The following is a 21,030-nucleotide window of genomic DNA, read 5'->3' as shown; positions in this document are numbered from 1 at the left end:
CAGAAGTGAGCTGCCCCAGGCTTCCCTGGCAGGGCCCCATGCGGCCCCAGGCTTGGTTTCTGGGCAGAGGCACGGGGCACTCTCAGGCCCCGCTGCTTCCTCCCTGCACAGCGCTCGGTCACGTGCTCCAGTCCTATCTTGGGCACAGCCCAGTGGCGCCACCTCCTGGGGCTCCCTCTTGCCTTGCCCCAGTCCCGTCCCCAGCCCAAGTAAATCCACCTGCAGGCCTCCAGTCCCTCCTTGCCTGCTGAGTGGAGAGAGGATCGACCAATGCTAACCTCCCTGGAGGACGTTCCATCCCTGGGGCAACCGCCCTCCCTCTTCAGCTTCTTTTTCTGTCTCTTTCTCAGTCTCTGCCTGAGAAAGGCCCCTGACAGGTCTGCTGAACCACAGAGTGTCCCAGGCCTGCCATCTGGGGACCCTGGAGCTGCCGGCCCCTGGGAGGGGACCATGAGAGGCCGCAGCAGGGCGCAGCCCCTCCCGTCCAGTCAGGGAGTCTTCATGGCTTCTCTCCTGAGAAGCAGCCCTTGTGGATTTCAAGGGCTGACTTGACTTGGAAAATAATTGTTTTGAGGGGGAGAGGGGACAAGTGGACAGGTCTTGATCCCATGCCCAGGCCCACACCATGGTGGACTTTGAGTCAATGGCCACTGATGGACTGTGGAAGCTTGCGGAGAGGACCCAGCAAGGGAGATGCGAGAAACAGTCCTTAGGCAGCCAACCCGAGACTGTCATCCTCTGTCCCCATAGGAAGCACTATGGGAGGAAGTCTCCCCCTACCCAACACCCACACAAGATTCCCATCCTCTGCCCCCAAATCTGCTCTGCTCAGTCATGAAGCAGAACAGTCCGCCTCATGTCCTCCCAGCCCTACTGTCTGGATGAGGTGGCCAGCCTGGGTGATGCAGCTGCTGGAGGGAGGGACAGAACGGGTCTCCTGACCCTGAGATGTGTCTCCCAGGGCAGGGAACTGTTGTCTCCTTGCCACAGCTGTAACAGCCTTTGCTAACGGGTGTTTCTTATCCCACCTGGCTGCGCCGCACACTTCCCTCGTGCCAACCTCTCCCCCACCCAACCTCTCCTCTGCCTCCCCCATCCCCGAAGTCCCCCACCCTCATCCTCTTGCAGACCTGAGCCCTGTCTGCCGCTCTTCCTGGGGCCTGAGCTGAAATCTGTGTGTTTTGAAGTCTGGCCGCTAGCCTAGCCCATGGGCTCACTCATGGGGCTCAGCACTCACCAGGGACTTCTACTGCCTCTCGGGGCTACTCTGCTGGCTTCCTGGGTAGCTCAAGGACCAGAAAGTTCTCCCCACTGCACAGCGGAGCAAGGCCAGGCTGGCCCAGATGCAGAGGCAGAGGCAGGGGCCGGGAGAGGCTGGGAGGACTTGTTTATTCAAGGCACGGTCATAGCATTAACAAGAAGGTTCAGCATTCTGGCACATTCCTTTAGTGGTGGTGGCCAAGGTTAGCCCACACCCCCCCACCCCACTGGGGGCCCCAGATGACGCAACGCTGCTGATAGGCACTTTGCTTCCGGGGCAGTGGAGGGTCAGGCAGGCGGGCATGGGGCCACTGGAGGCCTGAGGAGGGCCCCTCCTGGAGGCTCTAGGCAATACCGGTTCCCGGGCGGCAGCTCCTTCCAGAAAGGATTAAGTTGGGGGGTGATTTGGAGGACGGAGTGGGGTGGGGCGGCTGGGAAGTGGCTGGCGGAGGAGTGGGATGGCAGTAGGTGGAGGGAGGGGGGCAATGGACGAGGCAGGTGTGGGCTGAGGCAGGAGGTGCCTGAGAGGGCCTGGATGTGGTGGTGGGGAGGCTAAAGGATGCCCCGCTCCACCGCCCTGCAGTGACCATGGGAGGTCCAGATGGAGCCAGCTGCCATGAGGCTTTGCTGGTTCCCCTAAGAGTGGACTATGGAAACTTCTCCTTCTCCACATGCTCACCACCTTCTCTCAGAGCCAGGCTACACTGGACCCAGGTTCAGAGGGAGAAGCCCCCAGCCATCCCGCCACATTGTCTGCCAGCACCTTTCCCATATGTGGCTTCCACAGTTTGGCAGGGGCTTCAGGGGCTGGGGGCAGGCTCCAGCAAGCTGTGTCCAGTGAAGGAGAGACCCCAGGCCAGCTTCTGGCATGTCCCACGCCCCATATACCAAATACACATGATGAGGTCGGGCAGGGTCTGAGCTGGCCACCTCCCCACCATGTGCCAAGCTCCTGCTGGGCCTGACTGCTGTGCTGTAACAGTGTCCTTTCCCCTTGTTGGTTGGTGAAATGCCAGTGGGGAGGGGCCTGTGGGACCTGGGTGTGTAGGGGCTGGGCTAGGATCATTTCCCCCTTATTCCTAGCTGGACAAGGAATGGGAAAGACAGCCTCTCTCCAGCCAACCCAAGCTCTCTGGAAAGACAGCCCCATGCCAAAATGTGGGCCACACTCTGGGGGTGCAGCAGTTTCTGCCCATCGAGCACAATTTCTCACCTGCGGTGAAGCTTGGAGCGTCTGGGGCTGGGATGGGGCAAAGGTGGGGCAGGGACAAGGCCTAGGTGATCTGAGTTCAGGGCAGCCCTGTGACTGGGGCCTGGTGCAGGTGCTCAGGTGAGATGAGGCCACCTTCAGTAGGTTGGTGCAGGGACCCAGACCTTTGGAGGAGGGGGCTGAAGAGGGCCCTGGAGAGCACACAGACCCCATTCAGCTTGGCTTGTTCTGGTTCACTGAGGCCCCCACTGGTCCTTCTCATGTCCTCCCTGGCTGGGCTACATGGTGGTCCCAATGAGAGCCCATCCCAGAGGCAGAGGCCGGTTCCCCCCAGCTATGGCAAAGGTGCTGAATGTTGCCATCACTGTTTGGAATTCAGCTCCCCCAGGTCTCAGGTGGTGGCAGCCCTGGGAGGGCAGCCTTGCTTCTCCAGAAAGGGCTTCTCCCTGGAGCACGTGACCCTCCCCTCCACCCCACCCCTGGCAGGCCTGGGGCGACATCATGATTGAAGCATCTGCAGTGTCTGGACCAGGCCCACACTGGAGGTCGCTTGGGTGGTCTTCAAGGCAGGGTGCAGGGGCAGTCCCGAGAAGGGAGGAAGGGTCCTACTTGGGACTCAGGTGAAGGTCAGTCCTTCAGTTTGAAGCATGGGGTTCTTACCCTAATGTACTGCCCATCTTGACCAAGCTGGGGGCCCAGGCACTCAGTTGGGTAGGAGGCAGGAGACTCTTTTAAGTGGCCACATCTTTGGCTTTGGGGGGTCTTCTCTTTAGACCCTGGGGCTTGGGGAGGTATAGCTGGTTTCCCACCACCCAGAGTTTTAGGGAGAAAGCCCCCTTCCATGAATTCGGCCTCTGTCTCACCCCACTTTGTGTTACCCAGCAAGGACTAACCAAGGTTTCCTTCTGAAAAATGCACACAAGTCTCATTTGATGAGCCCTGAGTGGTCGCGCTCTAGCTACCCTTGTAAGAATAGAAAGGAGAAGGGCCTCTGCCCTGCTGCTCCTGGGGACATCTGATGAGGGCAGAGGAGCAGGAAGGGGCTGAGTTACCTCTTCTCAGGTCTGCGCTTTCAGTTGGTTCTTCCTCGGGTGGGTGCAGAAACTTTCTGTTTACAGATCCCCATGCAGGGAACCCCGTGATGAGGTGGTCCTCTGTGTCCTGTCAATGTGCCCCGTGCACGTACCTTTGCCTCCTCAGACTGCAGGGGAGGAATGGGCCGGGGCTGGGAGAAGGAGCAGCAGCAGAAGCTCCTTGGAAGGGCAGCTGATGCAGAGTGGTGATGACCCCAGAGAGCCTTCGGCGGCCTCTTTCTGCCTCCTCCCTTAGGAACACCTTCTCCATCTTGGTCCCAGGAAGGGACCCCAGCGTTCAGTCTCTGTGCTGGCGCTCCAGCCACCTCTTTCAAGACATGGGCTTCCCTGTATCCTCCATCCCTTCCCAGGTTCCCTCAGCACTGCCGATTACCCCCAGTTCCAGCTGGGCAGCAGGTCAGGGCGCCCGTATGGCCCATGGCTGGGGTGGCAGATGTCTCCACTGGGGGCTTCTCAAAGTCTGCAGGAGGTAGTGAGGAGGTCCAGGCCACCCTCCTGCCTCCCCTTGCCAGGCCCTCCCCTGGCTCCTCAACAAGTCGCCAGTGGAGGCCTCAGGTCCCAGTCAGTGGTACTGGTTCTGGCCCTCCAGTTCCAGCCCTTCCTGGAACTGGGCCGAGTCTAGCTCCCTTGCAAAGCCCCTCAGACCACTCTCTTCTTCTCCCTCTTCCGGCTGGTTGTTCATGGTGCCATAGGTGTGCCTGGCTGGGGAGGAGGCGGGGGTCAGGTTCAACTCCGGTTCTTGCAGCACGGTGGCCACATATAGCTGCTTGGGATAGAGACAGGGGACAGGAGCAAGGTCACGTCCGGAGCAAGGCCCTGGGCACACCCTCTCCCCTCATGCCCCACCCCCATCGCCTCTGTCTCCTCCAAACCTTGGAGCCTGCCTTCTTCCCCAGCAGCCTGGGTCCTGTCTGCCCCACCTACCTAATTTTTCTTGATCATTTAATGAGCATCCAGGTGCTCCCAGGGCTGGTTTAGTGGCAGGACTCCCCACTCCTAGTCCACTGCTCCTTTAGAACATGTTCCATTCACTCTTGGTTCCAAGTCAAGCCGCATCCAGGGAAGGTGACATGAGGCTCCCCTCAGCTGGGGTCGGAGAGACCCCCTTTCCTGAGCTAGTGTACTTTCTAATACAGCTTCAGCGGCACATTCAGAACACCCCTGGGGTCTGTCACTGGTTGGCCTGTCCTCAAGATGTGGAACTGCAGCCGGGCTCGGTGGCTCACGCCTGTAATCCCAGCACTTTGGGAGGCCGAGGTGGGTGGATCATGAGGTCAGGAGATCAAGACCATCCTGGCTAACACAGTGAAACCCCGTCTCTACTAAAAATACAAAAAATTAACCAGGCGTGATGGCGGCACCTGTAGTCCCAGCTACTCAGGAGGCTGAGGCAGGAGAATGGCGTGAACCTGGGAGGCAGAGGTTGCAGTGAGCCAAGACCGCGCCACTGTACTCCAACCTGGGCGACAGAGCAAGACTCTGTCTCAAAAAAAAAAAAAAAAAAAAAAAGAAAAAAGAAAAAAAGAAGAAAAAGATGTGGAACTGCTAGCAGAGACTTTGGTCATATGACCTGTCACACCCAGGAATGATCCCCATGCCTGGGACGGCAGCAGACTAGAAAATCACAGGACATACTAGGAAAAAGAGCAATTGTCATCCTCTGAAGTGGCTCTTAAACCATCTCTTTACTTTGAAAACAGGTAATTAGGGAATGGAATGAAACCTTCCCCGTAGGAGTTTATTTCAGTGAAACCAAACAGCCCTGGTCGAAGGAATGGTTTTCCTACAGAAGAATCTAGACATTTGCATGGCACCCAGGTAAACCATCTAGATGACCTTTTGGTCATAAAGGGGAAAATGTCAACTGAACCATGGAAAAATCCTTCTGTCATTTCCCTAATTAGAGGGTCATGATGGCATCATTAATGAATGGGAATTAACAGGATGTTACATCTTGAGTATACATTGCAACACTACCTGCAATGTGTTCTAGCCCCATGTTGAACTTGAATCTATCAAGCCATCAGATCTAAATTCCAGTGTTCAGGGAATACAGGAGATCAGGGAACCTGTCTTAAGACATCATGAACAGCCAGAAAAATCCAGGTGGAATATTCTGCAGGACTGCTGGCTTGGTCTCTCCAGTCATTTAAAAGCACTATGCTAAAATAAAAGGGACATGAAAACCTGATCATGCTAGATTTGATATTGGGTTGGACAAGTTCTAAAAGATACTTCTGGCACAATTAGGGAAATTTGAATATGGGCTGGGTGCTCAAAGAGATCAAAAATTGATATATATGGAAAGGGATTGTTAACTAAAAATGCAGGTTATAAGCCAGGTGCGGTGGCTCACGCCTGTAATCCCAGCATTCTGGGAGGCCGAGGCAGGTGGATCAGCTGAGGTCAGGAGTTCGAGACCAGCCTGGCCAACATGGTAAAACCCCGTCTCTACTAAAAATACAAAATTAGCTAGGTGTGGTGGTGTATGCCTGTAATCCCAGCGACTTGGGAGGCTGAGACAGGAGAATCGCATTAACCTGGGAGACGGAGGTTGCAGTGAGCCAAGATGGTGCCACTTCACTCCAGCCTGAGCAACACAGCAAGACTGTCCCCCCTCAACAAAAAAAGGTTATAAAACAGTATGTGCAGTACTATTTCATTTTAGCAAAACTATGTAAATCATACATAATTATCTGGAAGAGATACATAGTATATAAATATCTGGAAGAATATACACTACCAGTGGTCATCTCTGGGTGGTGGGAATATGGACTTTTTATTTTCTTATTTCTGCTTATCCTTTCCCCCTATAATGATGTGCAATGTTCACATAGCCCTGTTGTAATAAGGCAGGATTTAAAAAATAAATCCTAGTCGTGTTTTTTAAAAGCATAAGCTTTAGAGTCAGATGGACCTGGTTCGAACTTCGTCCTGACACTTCCTTGCTTGGTGCCCTGGAGTCTATATTGATGGAACTTCTGAGCCTCCATTTTGGGACGAAAACCCCTACTGTGTGGGTTTATCAAAAGATTAAGAGCGAAAACAGCAAAGCACCAGGCTCATGAGAAGATTTCAAAAACTTATTGCTAACAATATTCCAAGAGGGGTCCTTTCGGAAGGGTCCCAAGAAAAGAGAGACTTTCTGGCTTTGAAATCCTTGTCGTCTCTTCATGACCGAAGCACCCTCTCCTGTCCCCGCTCAGAGATAATCTGTGCCTGTATACGGGGTTTTTCAAAGCGAGGCAAATCTGGCACCCCAGTGACTTCTGTCCATTTGCTGGTGTTTTGTCTGTGCTTGTGTCACTGTGCACTCACACCCAGCTCTGCCCACAACTAAAGAAAGCCTTGTCTCCCATAGGGCCCTGCCGCCCACGCCGTGTTCCCACTGTGCCGAAAACTGTCTTGAGTCCCCCAAGCTCTGGTCTGTCTTCCAGGCCTTTGCACAGGCTGCTCCTCTTCCTTGAAAACTCTTGCCCCACACCCTATTTCACCTGGCACCCCGTATGCCCATTCCTGGGGTCAGATTCGATGCTGCCTCCTCTGGGATGCTTTCGCCAAGTGCCAGCCTGGCACCCTTCTTCAGAGCTCCTCCCAGGAGCCCTGGCCTTGGGGCACGGGCTGACCCCAGTACCCACCTCAGTGCGTTCATTGGTGGCTCTGCAGCTGAATTTGTGGCAGAGATGTGGGTGGGTGCTCATGCCCATTCCCCTCCAGGCTGAGCCACCGTGTGACAGCCAGCACCCAGCCTGCGGGCCCTGCACTCTGAGCCAGCCTCTCTGCATGCAGACAGGCTCGCTCATTCGGCGTCCCTGCCTTACCAGCAGTGCAGACTTCTAATAGTTCCCTGAAGCTCTGTCTGTGTCGCTCTGCCTGCCCCTGTGCCTCAGGGGCAGCCTTTGGTCCTGAGGCCAATCCTCAGCAGGCCCCCCTGTGTCTACATGACTGAGGTCGCTGTGGTCTTGGCCTCCCTGACCAAGTACTTCCTCTCTGGTTGCCTTCTAGACAATGACGAGTACATGGTGGCTCTTCTCTTTTTCTCACTCTTCATCCAGGGCCACGGCAGCATTTGGACCTGGACCAAGTCCTGCTCCATTAGAGGAGGGAGCCCAGGGGTCCCCTATCTCCTCCCCCGTACCCAGAGTGGGCAGCAAATGCTGGCATCCCCCACGATGCCACTGGAGTAGACCACCCCTGCAAGCACCGCCCTCCCGACCTGTCCCTGGGACTCAGGACTCACGAGGGAGGTGGGCGTGGAGGAGGTGCTGCTTGGCTCCATGTCAAACACCGTCTGGATCTCCTCCTCCTCGGGCTGCAGCAGGGAGAGGTGGTGGGTTACAGGACGGAGGCCTGCTCTTTGCCCCTCCCCCCACACCCAGAGAAGCTTCAACCCCACACCTGGGCTTCTCGCCACCTTGGAACTCAACTCATCTTCTGTCTTTCCAGACCTTCAGTCTGGCAAGACTGAGGCCCAGGGGGACAGAGAGAGGGCTGGAATGCAAGGGAGTCCCTTCTGGAATGTTCTATTCCCAAGGGCTATTATGGGAGGAAGTAAGCAGAGCTGGAATTGAAGTTCAAAGACAAGCCTGCTTTGACTCCAAGAGAAGTCTTGACTTCAGCACTGTCGTCTTTCCTCCTGGGGCTTCCCCTCTAATTTGGAAAGTGTCCTACACCAACACAGCCTAGGTTCCTGGCCATCCTCCTTCTCTAGCATGGACACCTGGCCAACCCAATCACATAATGCTGCTGTATTAGAAAGACAGAGCCAGCGGGGTCATTCACAGGACCCTTCACTAGTGTGGTGCTCCAGCCAGGCGTGGAAAAGGAAGGCTGGGCAGAGAGGACAGTGGGCGCCTGTGCCCAGAGCCCTGGACACAGAGACACCAGCAGCAAAGAGATCCTTCTCCGAGTCCCTCCTCAGGCTCGGCAGGGTGTCAGTCCTTAAAATCAGCTTTCTTTTCTTTATATACATTCATTTAAAAAGGAAATGATTCACTTTTATAAACAGAAAACTGTATTTCAGTTGCCATAAGCAGAAAGTTAATGTTAAATACGTAACCATGAAAAATGAAAAATTATGTTGTGATCCACTGGAAATCATTCCAGTGCCCCAGGATAGATATCCATTCTGGGAAATGCTGAGCTAGAACACACAGTTGTTGGCATGGCTCTAAAAGGGCATGGATTGGCTCCCTTCTCCTAATGATTAGGCTGGACCCACTGCCAACAACCAAAGGAATCATGTGGGGCAGGGGCCACCTCCAAACATGGCCGCCTCAAGTTCAATAGCCTGGGGTCTTAAAGGAGAGAAAATGACAATCCCCCCTTTTTTGAATCATCATCAACTCCCCCGCCAACCTCCTTTGCTCCATCCTGTCTCTTGACTTCCAGTCCTTGGAGGCTCACAGCTCAGTGACTGCACTGGACCCACATCACAGGAAGGAGGGGCCAGCAGCTTGCAGTTTGGAGGTGTCAGAGGGCAGAAAAGGAGAGGATAGCTGTCTTCTGGATGGGGGCCAGAGCCTAAGCTAGTGCAAGGCATGCACGCATGCACACTGGGCTCCACGCTCTACGGTCAGAGAGAAAGGCGAGACCCTTTCGTCCTGTGGTGCTATGGGAGCCCAGGCATGGAGGGTATCCTACAGCTGTGTCCCCCAAGGGACCAGGAGAACCAGTGGAGGAGGGGCAGGCTGGCAACTCACCTCGTAGTCGGCAACCATCCGAAGCTTCCCCAGAAAAATGCCAGCAAAGGCAATTAACATGGCAATGAGGAGGGTGGACAGGGAAAACATGGTGATGGCATGGAGAGAACCTGCCAAGGAGAAGAAAAGGCCATGGGCAGAAGTCTGCCAGCTGAAATGCCACCCCAACTGGCAGATGCCCAGGGACCGTCACAGCACCACTGCAAGGGCTTTGACCTTGCCAGTCCTCCTCTGATAACAACTGGCATCAAGGAGTCTGACACAATAACATCATCCCTTCGTTCTGTTTGATTTGAGCAGTTTAGAATTTGGCATCTAAGGAGTCCATGAAAAAATGTTTTAATTGACTTCAGTACCCACTTCAGTGCCCATAAAAATGTGTCCTTCCTGATCTGCTGGTCACCTCCAACACCACGGTCCCTGGGAAGTACCTTGGAGTGACCATTTCTGCCAGTGCCCCCAACACCATCTCTGACCTACACCTTTCCCTGCAAGCCCTTTTGAAGTGAGCATGCTCAGTTATCTGTGCTGATGGCACAGAGAGGGAATCTAGAAGGTAAAAGTCATCTACGTTGCATTTGGGAATATTTGGTTCCTTTTTTACGGCAGCAGTTTTCTAACTAGGTAAATATTTTTTAAATTATGCGTTACAGCCAAAAATCACTGCTTAATGATGCTTACTGCAGTGTTTTTATAGTAGCAAAAAGTGGCAAACCTCAATATCCAACCGTGGAGAACTGACTAAAACTGGTCGACTTTCATGCAACCGCTGAAAGGCACCTACGTGTTCAGTCTTTTAACAACCTAGGGAATTGCTCAGAACATCATGTTCAGTACAAAACCTCAGGGTACAGGACTGAATGTTACAATATGGACGATCGCAGTTTTGTGAAGTAACAATAGACCAACAGCTCCCTCTCTACCATCCCGCGCCCAAAGCGCATGCCTGAAAGTGGGGGCTGGGAACAAGAGACATCAGGTTCTGGGTGAGATGATGGGTCATTTGCATGTTGGTCTTTGTATTTTTTCTGTTTTTGATAATAAACATGCAGTCCTTTATTCTTAGAAAAAAACATCATGGAAAAAAATGAAGTCTTTGAGGTGGCAGGGAAAGGTTAGCCGGATAAGCAACTGGGGGTGACGGCAAATGGGTAAACCACATAAATGACTGAGAGTCGACCGTACAGATGCCACCATGACAGGGAAAGAAAGGAAAACACCACCTCGGATTGCCTGAGCTCAGGAGTTTGAGACCAGCCTGGGCAACATGGTGAAACCCTGTCTCTACTAAAATACAAAAAATTAGTGGGGCGTGGTGGCGGGCGCCTGTAGTCCCAGCTACTCAGGAGGCTGAGGCAGGAGAATAGCTTGAACCCAGGAGGTGGAGGTTACAGTAGATCGAGATCAGGCCACTGTACTACAGCCTGGGCGACAGAGCAAGACTCTGTCTCTAAAAAAAAAAAAAAAAAAAAAAAAAGGAACAAAACACCGCGTTTCCCTTCTCCCACCACTGAGAAGGTTAAGGTCAAGTGTCTGAGGGAAGGGCAGTGGGGCTGGGGGTTGCTGGGGGGCACAGGTGCCTCTGACGGGAGAAAGCTGAGGGATTTCTAATCTGTGGCCTGCAGGGACTGCTTCTGGGAGGGTGTCTCTGAGCTCCCCTGGGCAGGAACAGTAGCTGTGTATAGCTAAAGAGTGAGGAAAAAGCTAGCCCCTACTGCAGGCTCGGGTTCCTCTTCCAGGTTTTTGGCAACTCATAAAGTCAGGCATCTACCACTGGGCGCCGGTGGCTCACACTTACAATCCCAGCACTTTGGGAGGCCTAGGCGGGTAGATCGCTTGAGCCCAGGAATTCGAGACCAGACTGGGCAACATAGTGAGACCTCATCTCTACAAAATTAAAATTAGCCAGTCATGATGGCTCACGCCTGTAGTCCCAGCTACTGGGGAAGTGGCAGAATTGCTTGAGCCCAGGAGGTCAAAGCTGTAGTGAGCCATGATTGCGCCACTGCACTTCAGCCTAGACAACAGAGCAAGATTCTGATTCAAAAAAAAAATTAAGGCCGGACACGGTACCTCAAGCCTGTAATCCCAGCACTTTGGGAGGCCGAGGCGGGTGGATCACGAGGTCAGGAGATCGAGACTATCCTGGCTGACACAGTGAAACCCCGTCTCTACTAAAAATTAAAAAAAACTAGCCGGGCAAGGTGGCGGGTGCCTGTAGTCCCAGCTACTCGGGAGGCTGAGACAGGAGAATGACGTGAACCTGGGAGGCGGAGCTTGCAGTGAGCTGAGATCCGGCCACTGCACTCCAGCCTGGGCAACAGAGCGAGGCTCCATCTCAAAAAAGAAAATAAATAAGTAAATTAATTAATTAATTAATTTAATTTAATTTAATTAAAAAACAAAACAAAAAACCAGGCATCTTATGGGATCCCAGAGGAAATGTCATGGGAACTGAACTGAGCCACCCAATAGCTGATATTCTATTTCCTGCCCGTCTGGACTTAGAAAGAAGGAATATGAGGTTTCCTGCCCTGAGCCCTGGAAACCCAAATCCACACATGGGGACCGTGTTGGCTCAGGGCCTCCTCTTAGCCTTGAAGCTCTGCTGAGACTCTAATGCAGGCCCTGTAGGCCCAGAGAAGTCACTGGGTGTGGCCAGGTCTGGCGAGCAGTATCTTGCTTTTCTCCTGAATAGGGTCAGTGTTAAGGGACTCGCAGAGCAGTGGCGCAGGCGGAGGTGGGGTCTCCAGGCAGGCTCGGTACCTACCTAACCGCAGGAGAGAGAAGAACAGCATCCAGAACAGACCCAAGAGTGGCGCAAAGATGGCCTGGGAGACGGCAGCCATGTGGATCTGCTCATTCAGTTTGGTGGGTGCGAAGGAGTAGTACATGTTATAGCGATCCGTCAAGTGCTTCATGCACAGGTAGAGCAGCCCTGGGGGGCCAAAGGTGGAAACTTATTCAGTGGCCCCTTCGAGTTTGGACCTTTGCAGCTCCAGTGTCTCCATAGGCCTGAGAAGCCAGATCCAGGGCTGTCAGAGTCAGAACAGCCCAGGATGGATTGGGGGAGCTCTGTGGTGCTGACCTCCGGGGCCAGCAGCTTCCCTTGAGCCCCCAGAACTGATTCTTTCAGCTAGGTGAAGAGTCATTCACTCATGCATTCATTCAACAAACATCCCTCATCGGCAGCCATCCAACCTCAGCTCCTCCGTACCCCCGGCTTGGCCCTGGTCCTGACACCTCCCCCCAACAGGTCTCCTCATGCTTCAGGAGGTGGACTGATGTTGTGGGGCTCAATTCCTCCTCCCCATCTGCGGGTGTGCAGCCCTTGGGCATGCCTTGGAGATAACTCACCAAAAGGCACAATGATGGGGCAAGTGATGCTGTACGCCATCACCACGCTGAACACGTTCATCATCCACGCGTACTCGCGCCCAAACTGGAAGTCTATGGCCTGGTTCTGGGGCAGAAGGCAGGCGTCACTCTGAGGTGGCCCAGTCCCCTTGGCTTCACTACTTCTGTGTCTCCTCATCAGCCTGCTGGCAGCTCAGGCCTGGAGGCAGCCTCCTTTCCAACCCTGTAGACCAAGGTGCCCCACCGCCACCCATTCACACCGTCCCTCCCACCTCAGCCCCCTTGGTGCTTCTAGCAGGCTCTATCCCTGACACCCTCCCAAAGGAAACTGAGGGCTGTGCTCAGCAAAGGGCCAGCCTGTACCTTTCTGATGTTGACTCTCTCTGGCTCTGATCTAGAGAAGAAGAGGCGGGTGCTGTAGCAGAAGAGTGACCCCAGACGCAGCAACTCCATGCCTGTGCCAAGTAAAGCTGCCGTGATCACGTAGTTGACAAAGAAGGCGCCGTTGTCTGGCAGGAACACACACCTGGGCAGTGAGGGAGAGGGAAGGCAGCAACAGAAGCCATGGGGAGAGGGAGAGATGTTAAAAGGGAAGAGAGAGAGGAGAGCAGCAGAGGAAATGGGAGTCAGGATGGAGATACAGATACAGACAAGGAGAATAACATTTGCTCTCTTTCTTTTTCTCTGCCTCTCTCCTATAATATATATTCCCCCAACCCAATTAAGTTAACAAGCAGTCCTCTGAGCAGGGAGGGGCAGGGACCACATAAAGCATGGGTGTGTTAGGGGATTGCATTGACTTGATCCAAAGCAAGGGTGTCTGAGCCAGGTCCAAAGACTCTGGAGAATCCATGAGTGGGTTTCTGGGGGGTCTGTAAACTAGGATGGGAAAGAATAACATCTTTATTTTCACTAATCTCTAACTGAAATTTAGCAGTTTCTTGCATTAAGAATGTGGGCAATATGGCAGGGCATGGTGGCTCACACCTGTAATCCCAGCACTTTGGGAGGCTGAGGTGGGCAGATCACCTGAGGTCAGGAGTTTGAGACTAGCCCAGCCAACATGGTGAAACCTCATCTCTACTAAAAAATACCCTGAAGGATTCTGGTCCTTGCCTTATAGAGCAAGTTATGGAAGTTTGCATGTCATTTGCAACATATCTTTGAAAACTGGGATTCTCAACACTTCTTACCACTAAAACAAAAAAATTGAAATTGGCAGAATGTCCCACATGGTCTGCATGTTGCTTTGTCAACGATCCCCCCTAGTTTAATGTTCTTCTTCCAATAAGTAATATCAGTTTTAATACTGATGTTTTTAAGACAGTAAAATGTAACTTTAGCTTTCTTATATAAAAAATGCAATATTGGTTGGGCGTGGTGGCTCAAGCCTGTAATCCAGCATTTTAGGAGGTTGAGGCGGGCAGATCACTTGAGGCCAGGAGTTTGAGACCAGCCTGGCCAACATGGTAAAACCCCATCTCTACTAAAAATACAAAAATTAGCTGGGCATGGTGGCATGCACCTGTAATCCCAGCTACTCAGCAGGCTGAGGTGGGAGAATCGCTTGAACCCGAGAGGTGGAGGTTGTAGTGAGCCGAGATTGCGCCACTGCACTCTAGCCTGGGTGACAGAATGAGACTTGGTCTCAAAAAAAAAAAAAAAAAAGGGGGGGGGGCAATATCTTGTTATTGACGTGTTTATAAAGACTATGTCAAAATTTTGATTTTTAAAATATCTTGATAACTATAATTCAGTATAATCGGTTTTCTTTGTAATCCATGTATTTTGTGCACATAAAGACATCATTCAGAGTACATGTAAAACTGGCAGAATCAGAATAAGCGCTGTGGATTGGACCAGTGTCAATTTCCTGGTTTTGATATTGCACTATAGTTATGCACAACGCTTCCATTGGGGGAAACTGGATAAAGGGCTCATGGAACACCCACCCCCATACAGTTTTGGGGCAACTTCCTGCGAATATACAGTTATTTCAAAGATATTCTGAGAAGGGGTCCCTGGGCTTAACTAGATTGCCAGAGGGATCCCAGCACAGGAAAGATAACGAGTCTGCCCAGTGAGGGTGTTCACAAGCATTTGTCTACACTTCTGTGAGCAAATTCAGGTGGTGGACTCAGGGAAGAGCACATATACCCACTCCAGTTTGCATACACAGCAGCCCTGGTGGACATGTGGGAGTACTCACTGGAACCTGATGGAGGCCTGCTCTAGATAGTAGATGTCAAAGAGCCAGCGGAGAAAGACATCCAAACTAGAAGCAAAAACAAGGCAAGTCTGTTAGTTAGCAAACCTGTGAGCTAAGGCTGAGGGTTCAACCATCCTCCCTTGCCCAGTCTCCAAAGAAAGACTCTTGCTTTATTCCAGCTGGCCAGTCCACACTTCCCCTCTTCCTTCTTAGTGCTGGGCTGTCCTGGCCCTGAACCCTTTGGCCTTTCAGCTCCAGGCCACGTTCTCCAGCCAACCTGGGCCAGTTTGCAAAACTGTGAGCAAACATTTCTCTCACAGTATTCACTCACTTCTCTCATAGTACTCTCTCCCTCTTCTAAATTTCTACTGCTCTTTGGCTGTGTTGTTCCCATGTGGGGCTGTCAGGCAGCTGGTAAGCACGCCTGTGTCCCCAGCCAGATGATAAGCTCTATGTGGGCCAAGCTCACGGCTGACACGTTAGTGTCTGCAGGAAGCCTGGCTCGTGCTACACCCATGACAGGCACGGGGCTATCATTTGAGGAGTGGGTTTGCAGCAACCACGGGCAGGTCTACAGTATCTGAAAGAGGAGGTCTTAACTCTAAGACAGCCTGGCTAATAGAAGAGGGATAATTGGAATTAAGGTACCTGGTCAGTCCCATAGAGGGCAGAATGACCACCATGAACACCAGAAAGATGTAGCACTTGTGCACCATGACCAGATTCTGACTTGATCTAGAAGGAAACAGACAGATATTCATCAATGGACATGGCCTAATAAGAACCAAAGGCCTAACTATGTAATAGAGAGGAAGAGAAACACTGATATGGTTTGACTCTGTGTCCCCACCCAAATCTCATCGTGCAGCTCCCATAATTCCCACGTGTTGTGGGAGGGACTCATTGGGAGAAGATTGAATTATGGGGGGTGGGTCTTTCCCTTGCTGTTCTCATGATAGCAAATAAGTCTTGTGAGATCTGATGGTATTAGAAAGAGGAGTTTCCCTGCCTAAGCTCTCTTTGTCTGCTGCCATCCACGTAACACGTGCTTGCTCCTCCTTGCCTGCCGCCATGATTGTGAGGCTTCCCCAGCCACATGGAACTGTAAGTCCAATAAACCCTTTTTCCTATATTAATTACCCAGTCTCAGATATGTCTTTATCAGCAGAGTGCAAATGGACTAATACGGAGTCCAATGAAACCTCTTTCTTTTATAAATTGTCCAGTCTCGGGTATGTCTTTATCAGCAGTGTGAAAACTGACTAATACAGACATATGCAGAGTAGAGATCTGGGCTGGGAAATTGGTTTAATCGTGCATACTGATGCCATCTCCATATACCACTGTGAGCTGTGCTGCATCTGGGGGCAGCCGGAAAGAACAGCATGATCAACTAGTGATGTCTGTGCTGGGTACAGGAAGGGATGGGAAGGCACAGATCGGCCATATAGTTGATGTCTCTGTGTTAAAGAGACATTACCAAGAATACTCAAAATCCCTGCAGAGTTTCAGTCATCAATGTAAGTCTTGTTCTCGGCCAGAGGAAAAGGCCAGGAAGGATTTCCCTTAGGACACACCTTTTGGCTGCTGCCTGGTGGAATGGTAGGAAGTTTTGGTGTGGAAAGTAACTTTTGAGATGCATGCAGCTTTCAAGCCAAAGTACTGCCACCTGCCCAGGGCATGGCAAATACTTTCTACCCAGTGAGCTGCCACCATAGAACCATCAAGGCTAACAAATGGGAAAGCTCCTGATTGGGTAAAAGGTTGGCATGGTGTGGGTCATATGTGATGACAGTCACAGTGAGTGTGTGGGCCCCTCTGTGTGGCCACAGCATTCTACTGACATTCCCACACAAGTCTTTCCTCCTATGCCTTCTGCGTGGAATGCCTGGGACTGCCTAGCTCATGCCTACAGCTCCATGCTTTCAGGATATGGCTGGGGGCTGAGGGAGAAGCCCAAGGAGGGCTTGGTTTTGGCCCCACGCTCTTAGACAGTGGCTCTATCTCAGCATCCCAGGGGCCCAGAGACAACCCAGAACCTCCTTCCAAAGACAGAACATCTGTTGGTCTTTGGGGATGGTTTCAGGTATCAAAATCATCCCTTATCAATCATCCTTCTTAGGCTAGAGGGGAGGCCCAAGCGCCAGGCTAGCGGGGAAGCTAAGGCAGGGGAAGAGGCTGCAGAACCCACAGGGCTAGGAGAGGAGGCCCCCAGGTCACCTGGTCCAGTGGGCCTCCAGGAAGGCGGAGAAGTAGACAATCAGAGGCAGTATCACTGTGAAGCCCCAGAGCATCACAGAGGGGAAGAACTGGGTCACAATTGGGCTCTGCAGGGGGAGAGGGGAGGATAGCAGGAGAGACGTCAATGCAAGCATCCCCTTCCCCCTGCCTCTTCTCCTCCCACTCACTCCCAGGGCTGGCTTGCTCTCCTGGAGGCTGCAAGGGGCCTGGCCCTTCTCACTGGCCTTCCTGGCCAGGCAGAGGCTGACACCCAAGGTCAAGTGGTCTAGGTCACTGGAGGAGCAGCCTGAGCTTTCCTGAGTGACTTCCTCCTAAGGCCAGAGCTAGCCGGGAGATGACATTGCCTTTGCTGTGATGACATGTGAGTGGGTGAGGAGGGGAGGATGGAGGAGTCCCCAGGGAGAACTGTGGTCCTGGGGTTGGATGGGGTCTGGGGCCTATTACAAAGTTTGCAAAGGAGAACAAAAATCAGCAGCAGAAGTGGTGCGGCTTGACTCGTGTGCGTATGTGCGCGTGTGCGTGCATGTGTGCATGTATGCATACACACGTGTTTTTTTGTTTGTTTTTGTTTTTTTTCAAGACGGAGTCTCGCTCTGTTGCCCAGGCTGGAGTGCAGTGGTGCGATCTCGGCTCACTGCAAGCTCCGCCTCCCGGGTTCACGCCATTCTCCTGCCTCAGCCTCCTGAGTAGCTGGGCCTACAGGCGCCCGCCACCACGCCCGGCTAATTTTTTTTGTATTTTTAGTAGAGACGGGGTTTCACCGTGTTGTCCAGGATGGTCTCGATCTCCTGACTTCGTGATCCGCCTGTCTCGGCCTCCCAAAGTGCTGGGATTACAGACGTGAGCCACCGTACCCGGCCTCACATGTGTTGACTGTATGTGCATGTGGGCATGCACACGTGTGTTGACTCCGTGAGTGTGTGCATGTGTGCGTGTGTGCATGCACGTGTGTTGACTTTGTGTGTGTGTGCATGTGCACGTGCACATGTGTGTTGTTGGAAATGAGGATGGGGAGAATATGGAAGAAGAGACCTTCCAGGCTCATCTTCACAGTCTTGAGCCTAAAGAATTTGGAAATAGGCTAGGCTCCCTCTGACCTGCACCATCAGTAGAAGGTATCCCCTAACTTCAGAGATGGTTCCTCCAGGGCTGAGCGATCCCAGCCTAGAGTGCAGGTGTCTGGAGATGAGGGAGGTGGAGGCAGATCTGGAGTTCCCACTTCTCTGAGAGGGCTGCGTTGGGACTTACCTCACTCTTCCTCACCCTCAACCATACTACACAAACCAGGAGACTGCTGCCCTGAACAACTTGTGGAAAGCAGAGCCACTCACATTTGCCACACCCTCTGGACTCCACGCTGGCCTGGGATGACCCCGTTCATGAAGACCTCTGAGCCCATGTTGACAGGACGACACCCCCTCCAACTCACCCCAGGACCTGCCTGTGGACTCTCCACTCTCCCTCCCTGTTCTAGCCCTGGTCCCTAAGACTGGCAGTCACCCACCTTCATCCCTTTAGAACAAATCAAGCCCTACCCCACCATTTGCACCACGGCCACCTCCACAATGTTTGCACTGTATAGGGGCTCCACAGCCGCATCCCAGGGGGCCCCCCCATTCCATCCTCGCCTGAATTCTTCCTTGATCTCCCTGGGGCCCCCAGGCCTGGCCTGAGCAGAGGAGGCACCTGCAGCTTCTCGATGGGGCGGGTGACGTTGTACATGTCGATAGTGTTCATGATGATGGCAGGCGTGGTGAGGAAGAAGAAGAGGAAGAAGAGGAAGGTGTTGATTGCGATAAAGCGGGCCCACCAAAAGAAGCGGCGGACAGACAGGTGTTTCCTGGGGAGGGATGAAAGAAGGAGGCACACTTAGAGACATCAGTTCTTAGAGGCCACATGCTGTTTGCTGCAGGCCAGCTGTGGACCCAGGCTGGCCTGGTCTAATCCAGCCTCCTGGGCCCAGACCTGCATGCAGTGGGCCCCTGGACCGCCCCCTGTCACACTGTTTATAAAGGATCCGGTGCATATAGCCAAAAAAAAAATGGACCTGAGTTCCTTCTGCAGGAAAAACCTTTTTGCTAAGGGTTGGATGCCTCCCACATTTGTGGGAATGAATCTAGTGGTACACACAGGTTGTGGTGCTTAGGAAAGCATGGAACTTAGTCCCCTTGGAGTCTCTGTTGGGCAATGACATGGGGAGAGAAGGCCCTGTCCTGCTGCCTTCTTCAGTCTCAGAGGAGCTCAGAGGAGAGGGGAGGGATGGAAAAGGCTTACCAAATAATGTCTTTGGGGTGTGGAGCCATAGTGACCCTCCAGTAATAGGATTTGACGATGGTGGTCACTGAGGACTGCTGGGGTTGCACACCACAATGGATATATTTGTAATCCTTACGGACGCTGCAGAGAGGGGAGAAGAGGAGGAGATGTGGGTCTGGGGGTGGGGGATGGGCTTAGGAGGGTCTCATGCCAGGGGCTCAGGGTCACTATGGTGGTCCTACAGATGGGGGCTCACCCCCTTCCTAGGGATTCTTGAAGCCTTGGCTATGTCTTCAGGACCTTACAGGTGGACAGTTCCTAAGGCCCAGTGTCTGGAGGAAAGGGCTTTTGAGGGTGCCTTGACTGCCCAGGAAGGGCAGGGGTGCCATGTGGTTCTGTTTCTGCCTTTCCCCTTAACAGCAGTGACAGCACATAGACACACTCTCTCTTTGAGATTTGATAAGGGAGGTACTACTTTTAGCCTCATCTTAATATCAATAGCTACTAATTATTGAGTTCTGTGTGCTAATTGATGACCAGTATCATTTCCAATGCACAGATGACTAAATCAAGGTGCCTAGAGATGTGACCAAAGAGGAGCAGGTGCTGGAGCCCCACCTCTGGCTTGCTAGCTCATATTCCGCTGTAATTAAGCCTCGGATCCTCTCTACCAAATGATGATGTCTCAAAGAATGAACAATGTTACCTTAGGTAGGTGTATTGCTTTAAACAACACAGAAATGGAATAGAAGGCATATCACTTGTCAACCTTCCGGGAGGTGAACAGGGCCGATATCAGTAACCAAATTTTCCAGATAACAAGTTGAGAGTGTAAGGAACTTGCAAAATTGTGCACCATTGTTTGTGAGCAAAATCTAGGCAGTTCTCTTCCTTTGTAGGGGTGGGGTGGGTGGGAACAATGTGCTGTACAGAATCAGTCTCCCCCGGAAAGAAGAGCCCACCCGCCCCCGACAATTCTTAAGAGATAAATTCTGGAGCTCCTTTAGGACTTTGGCCCAGTCCTAAGGATCCTTCTGGAACATTCCAGAGTGGACTGAATTCATTCCTTGTCAATGCATGGGCTGCCAGAGGCTGGGGCGGAAAAGAGAGGGGACTGTAGAGCTATGAATTAGGGGAGGCCTGCAGCAGCAGAAGGGCAAGCAGAGCTTCTCTATCCTGATGCTCTCTTATGGTGAGGAGGGAGTGACGTGTGTGTCGGCTGGGCGTGGTGGCTCACACCTGTAATCCCAGCACTTTGGGAGACTGAGGTAGGCAGATCACCTGAGGTCAGGAGTTCGAGACCAGCCCAGCCAACATGGTGAAACCCCATCTCTACTAAAAATACAAAAATTAGCTGGGCTTGGTGGCGGGCACCTGTAATCCCAGCGACTTGGGAGGCTGAGGCGGGAGAATCGCTTGAACCTGGGAGGCAGAGGTTGCAGTGAGCCAAAATTGTGCCACTGCTCTCCAGCCAGGGTGACAGAGCAAGACTCTGTCTCAAAAAAAAAAAAAAACGAAAGAAAGAAAAAGAAAAAGGGATGTCATTCTTGTCAAGGACAGAAGAGGAACCATGAGGTCAAAGGCTTCTGGGGCCACCTCTGTGCTGAAGCAAGGACAGGGAGTGAGGAGCCCCGGCCTGGGCACCCCTGGAGACCGGCTGGGCCCCAGCAGCTAGGAGAAGCAGGTATGGCCATCTCATCC

General features: G+C 52.6%; 1 protein-coding gene across 17 annotated transcripts in view; it reads right to left on the bottom strand.

Annotated features, from left to right (window-relative positions):
* Positions 1-1,370: 1,370 nt before the first annotated feature.
* The window catches only part of TMEM63C (transmembrane protein 63C), a 76,753-nt gene continuing 57,093 nt past the window's right edge, over positions 1,371-21,030 (bottom strand). For 10 of the 17 annotated variants that reach the window (XM_005561877.4, XM_015454036.3, XM_005561880.4 and 7 more), the window contains 11 exons: positions 19,348-19,470; positions 18,760-18,913; positions 17,053-17,159; positions 15,481-15,567; positions 14,833-14,898; positions 12,987-13,149; positions 12,624-12,729; positions 12,037-12,204; positions 9,267-9,376; positions 7,805-7,876; positions 1,371-4,330 (listed from right to left, as the gene is read on the bottom strand). In XM_005561877.4, the coding sequence (XP_005561934.1) occupies positions 4,127-4,330; positions 7,805-7,876; positions 9,267-9,376; positions 12,037-12,204; positions 12,624-12,729; positions 12,987-13,149; positions 14,833-14,898; positions 15,481-15,567; positions 17,053-17,159; positions 18,760-18,913; positions 19,348-19,470 (1,360 nt within the window). In that variant the 3' untranslated portion in view covers positions 1,371-4,126. Of the gene's footprint in view, positions 4,331-7,379; positions 7,640-7,804; positions 7,877-9,266; positions 9,377-12,036; positions 12,205-12,623; positions 12,730-12,986; positions 13,150-14,832; positions 14,899-15,480; positions 15,568-17,052; positions 17,160-18,759; positions 18,914-19,347; positions 19,471-21,030 lie in introns of those variants that run through there. The other 7 variants (XM_015454039.3, XM_073997951.1, XM_073997945.1 and 4 more) reach the window with 2 other exon arrangements.

The sequence above is a fragment of the Macaca fascicularis genome, chromosome 7 (genome assembly GCF_037993035.2).
Source record: "Macaca fascicularis isolate 582-1 chromosome 7, T2T-MFA8v1.1".
Classification (NCBI taxonomy): Eukaryota; Metazoa; Chordata; class Mammalia; order Primates; family Cercopithecidae; genus Macaca; species Macaca fascicularis.
The sequence above is the reverse complement of the archived record's forward strand: the minus strand, read 5'-3'. Positions and strand labels throughout refer to the sequence as shown.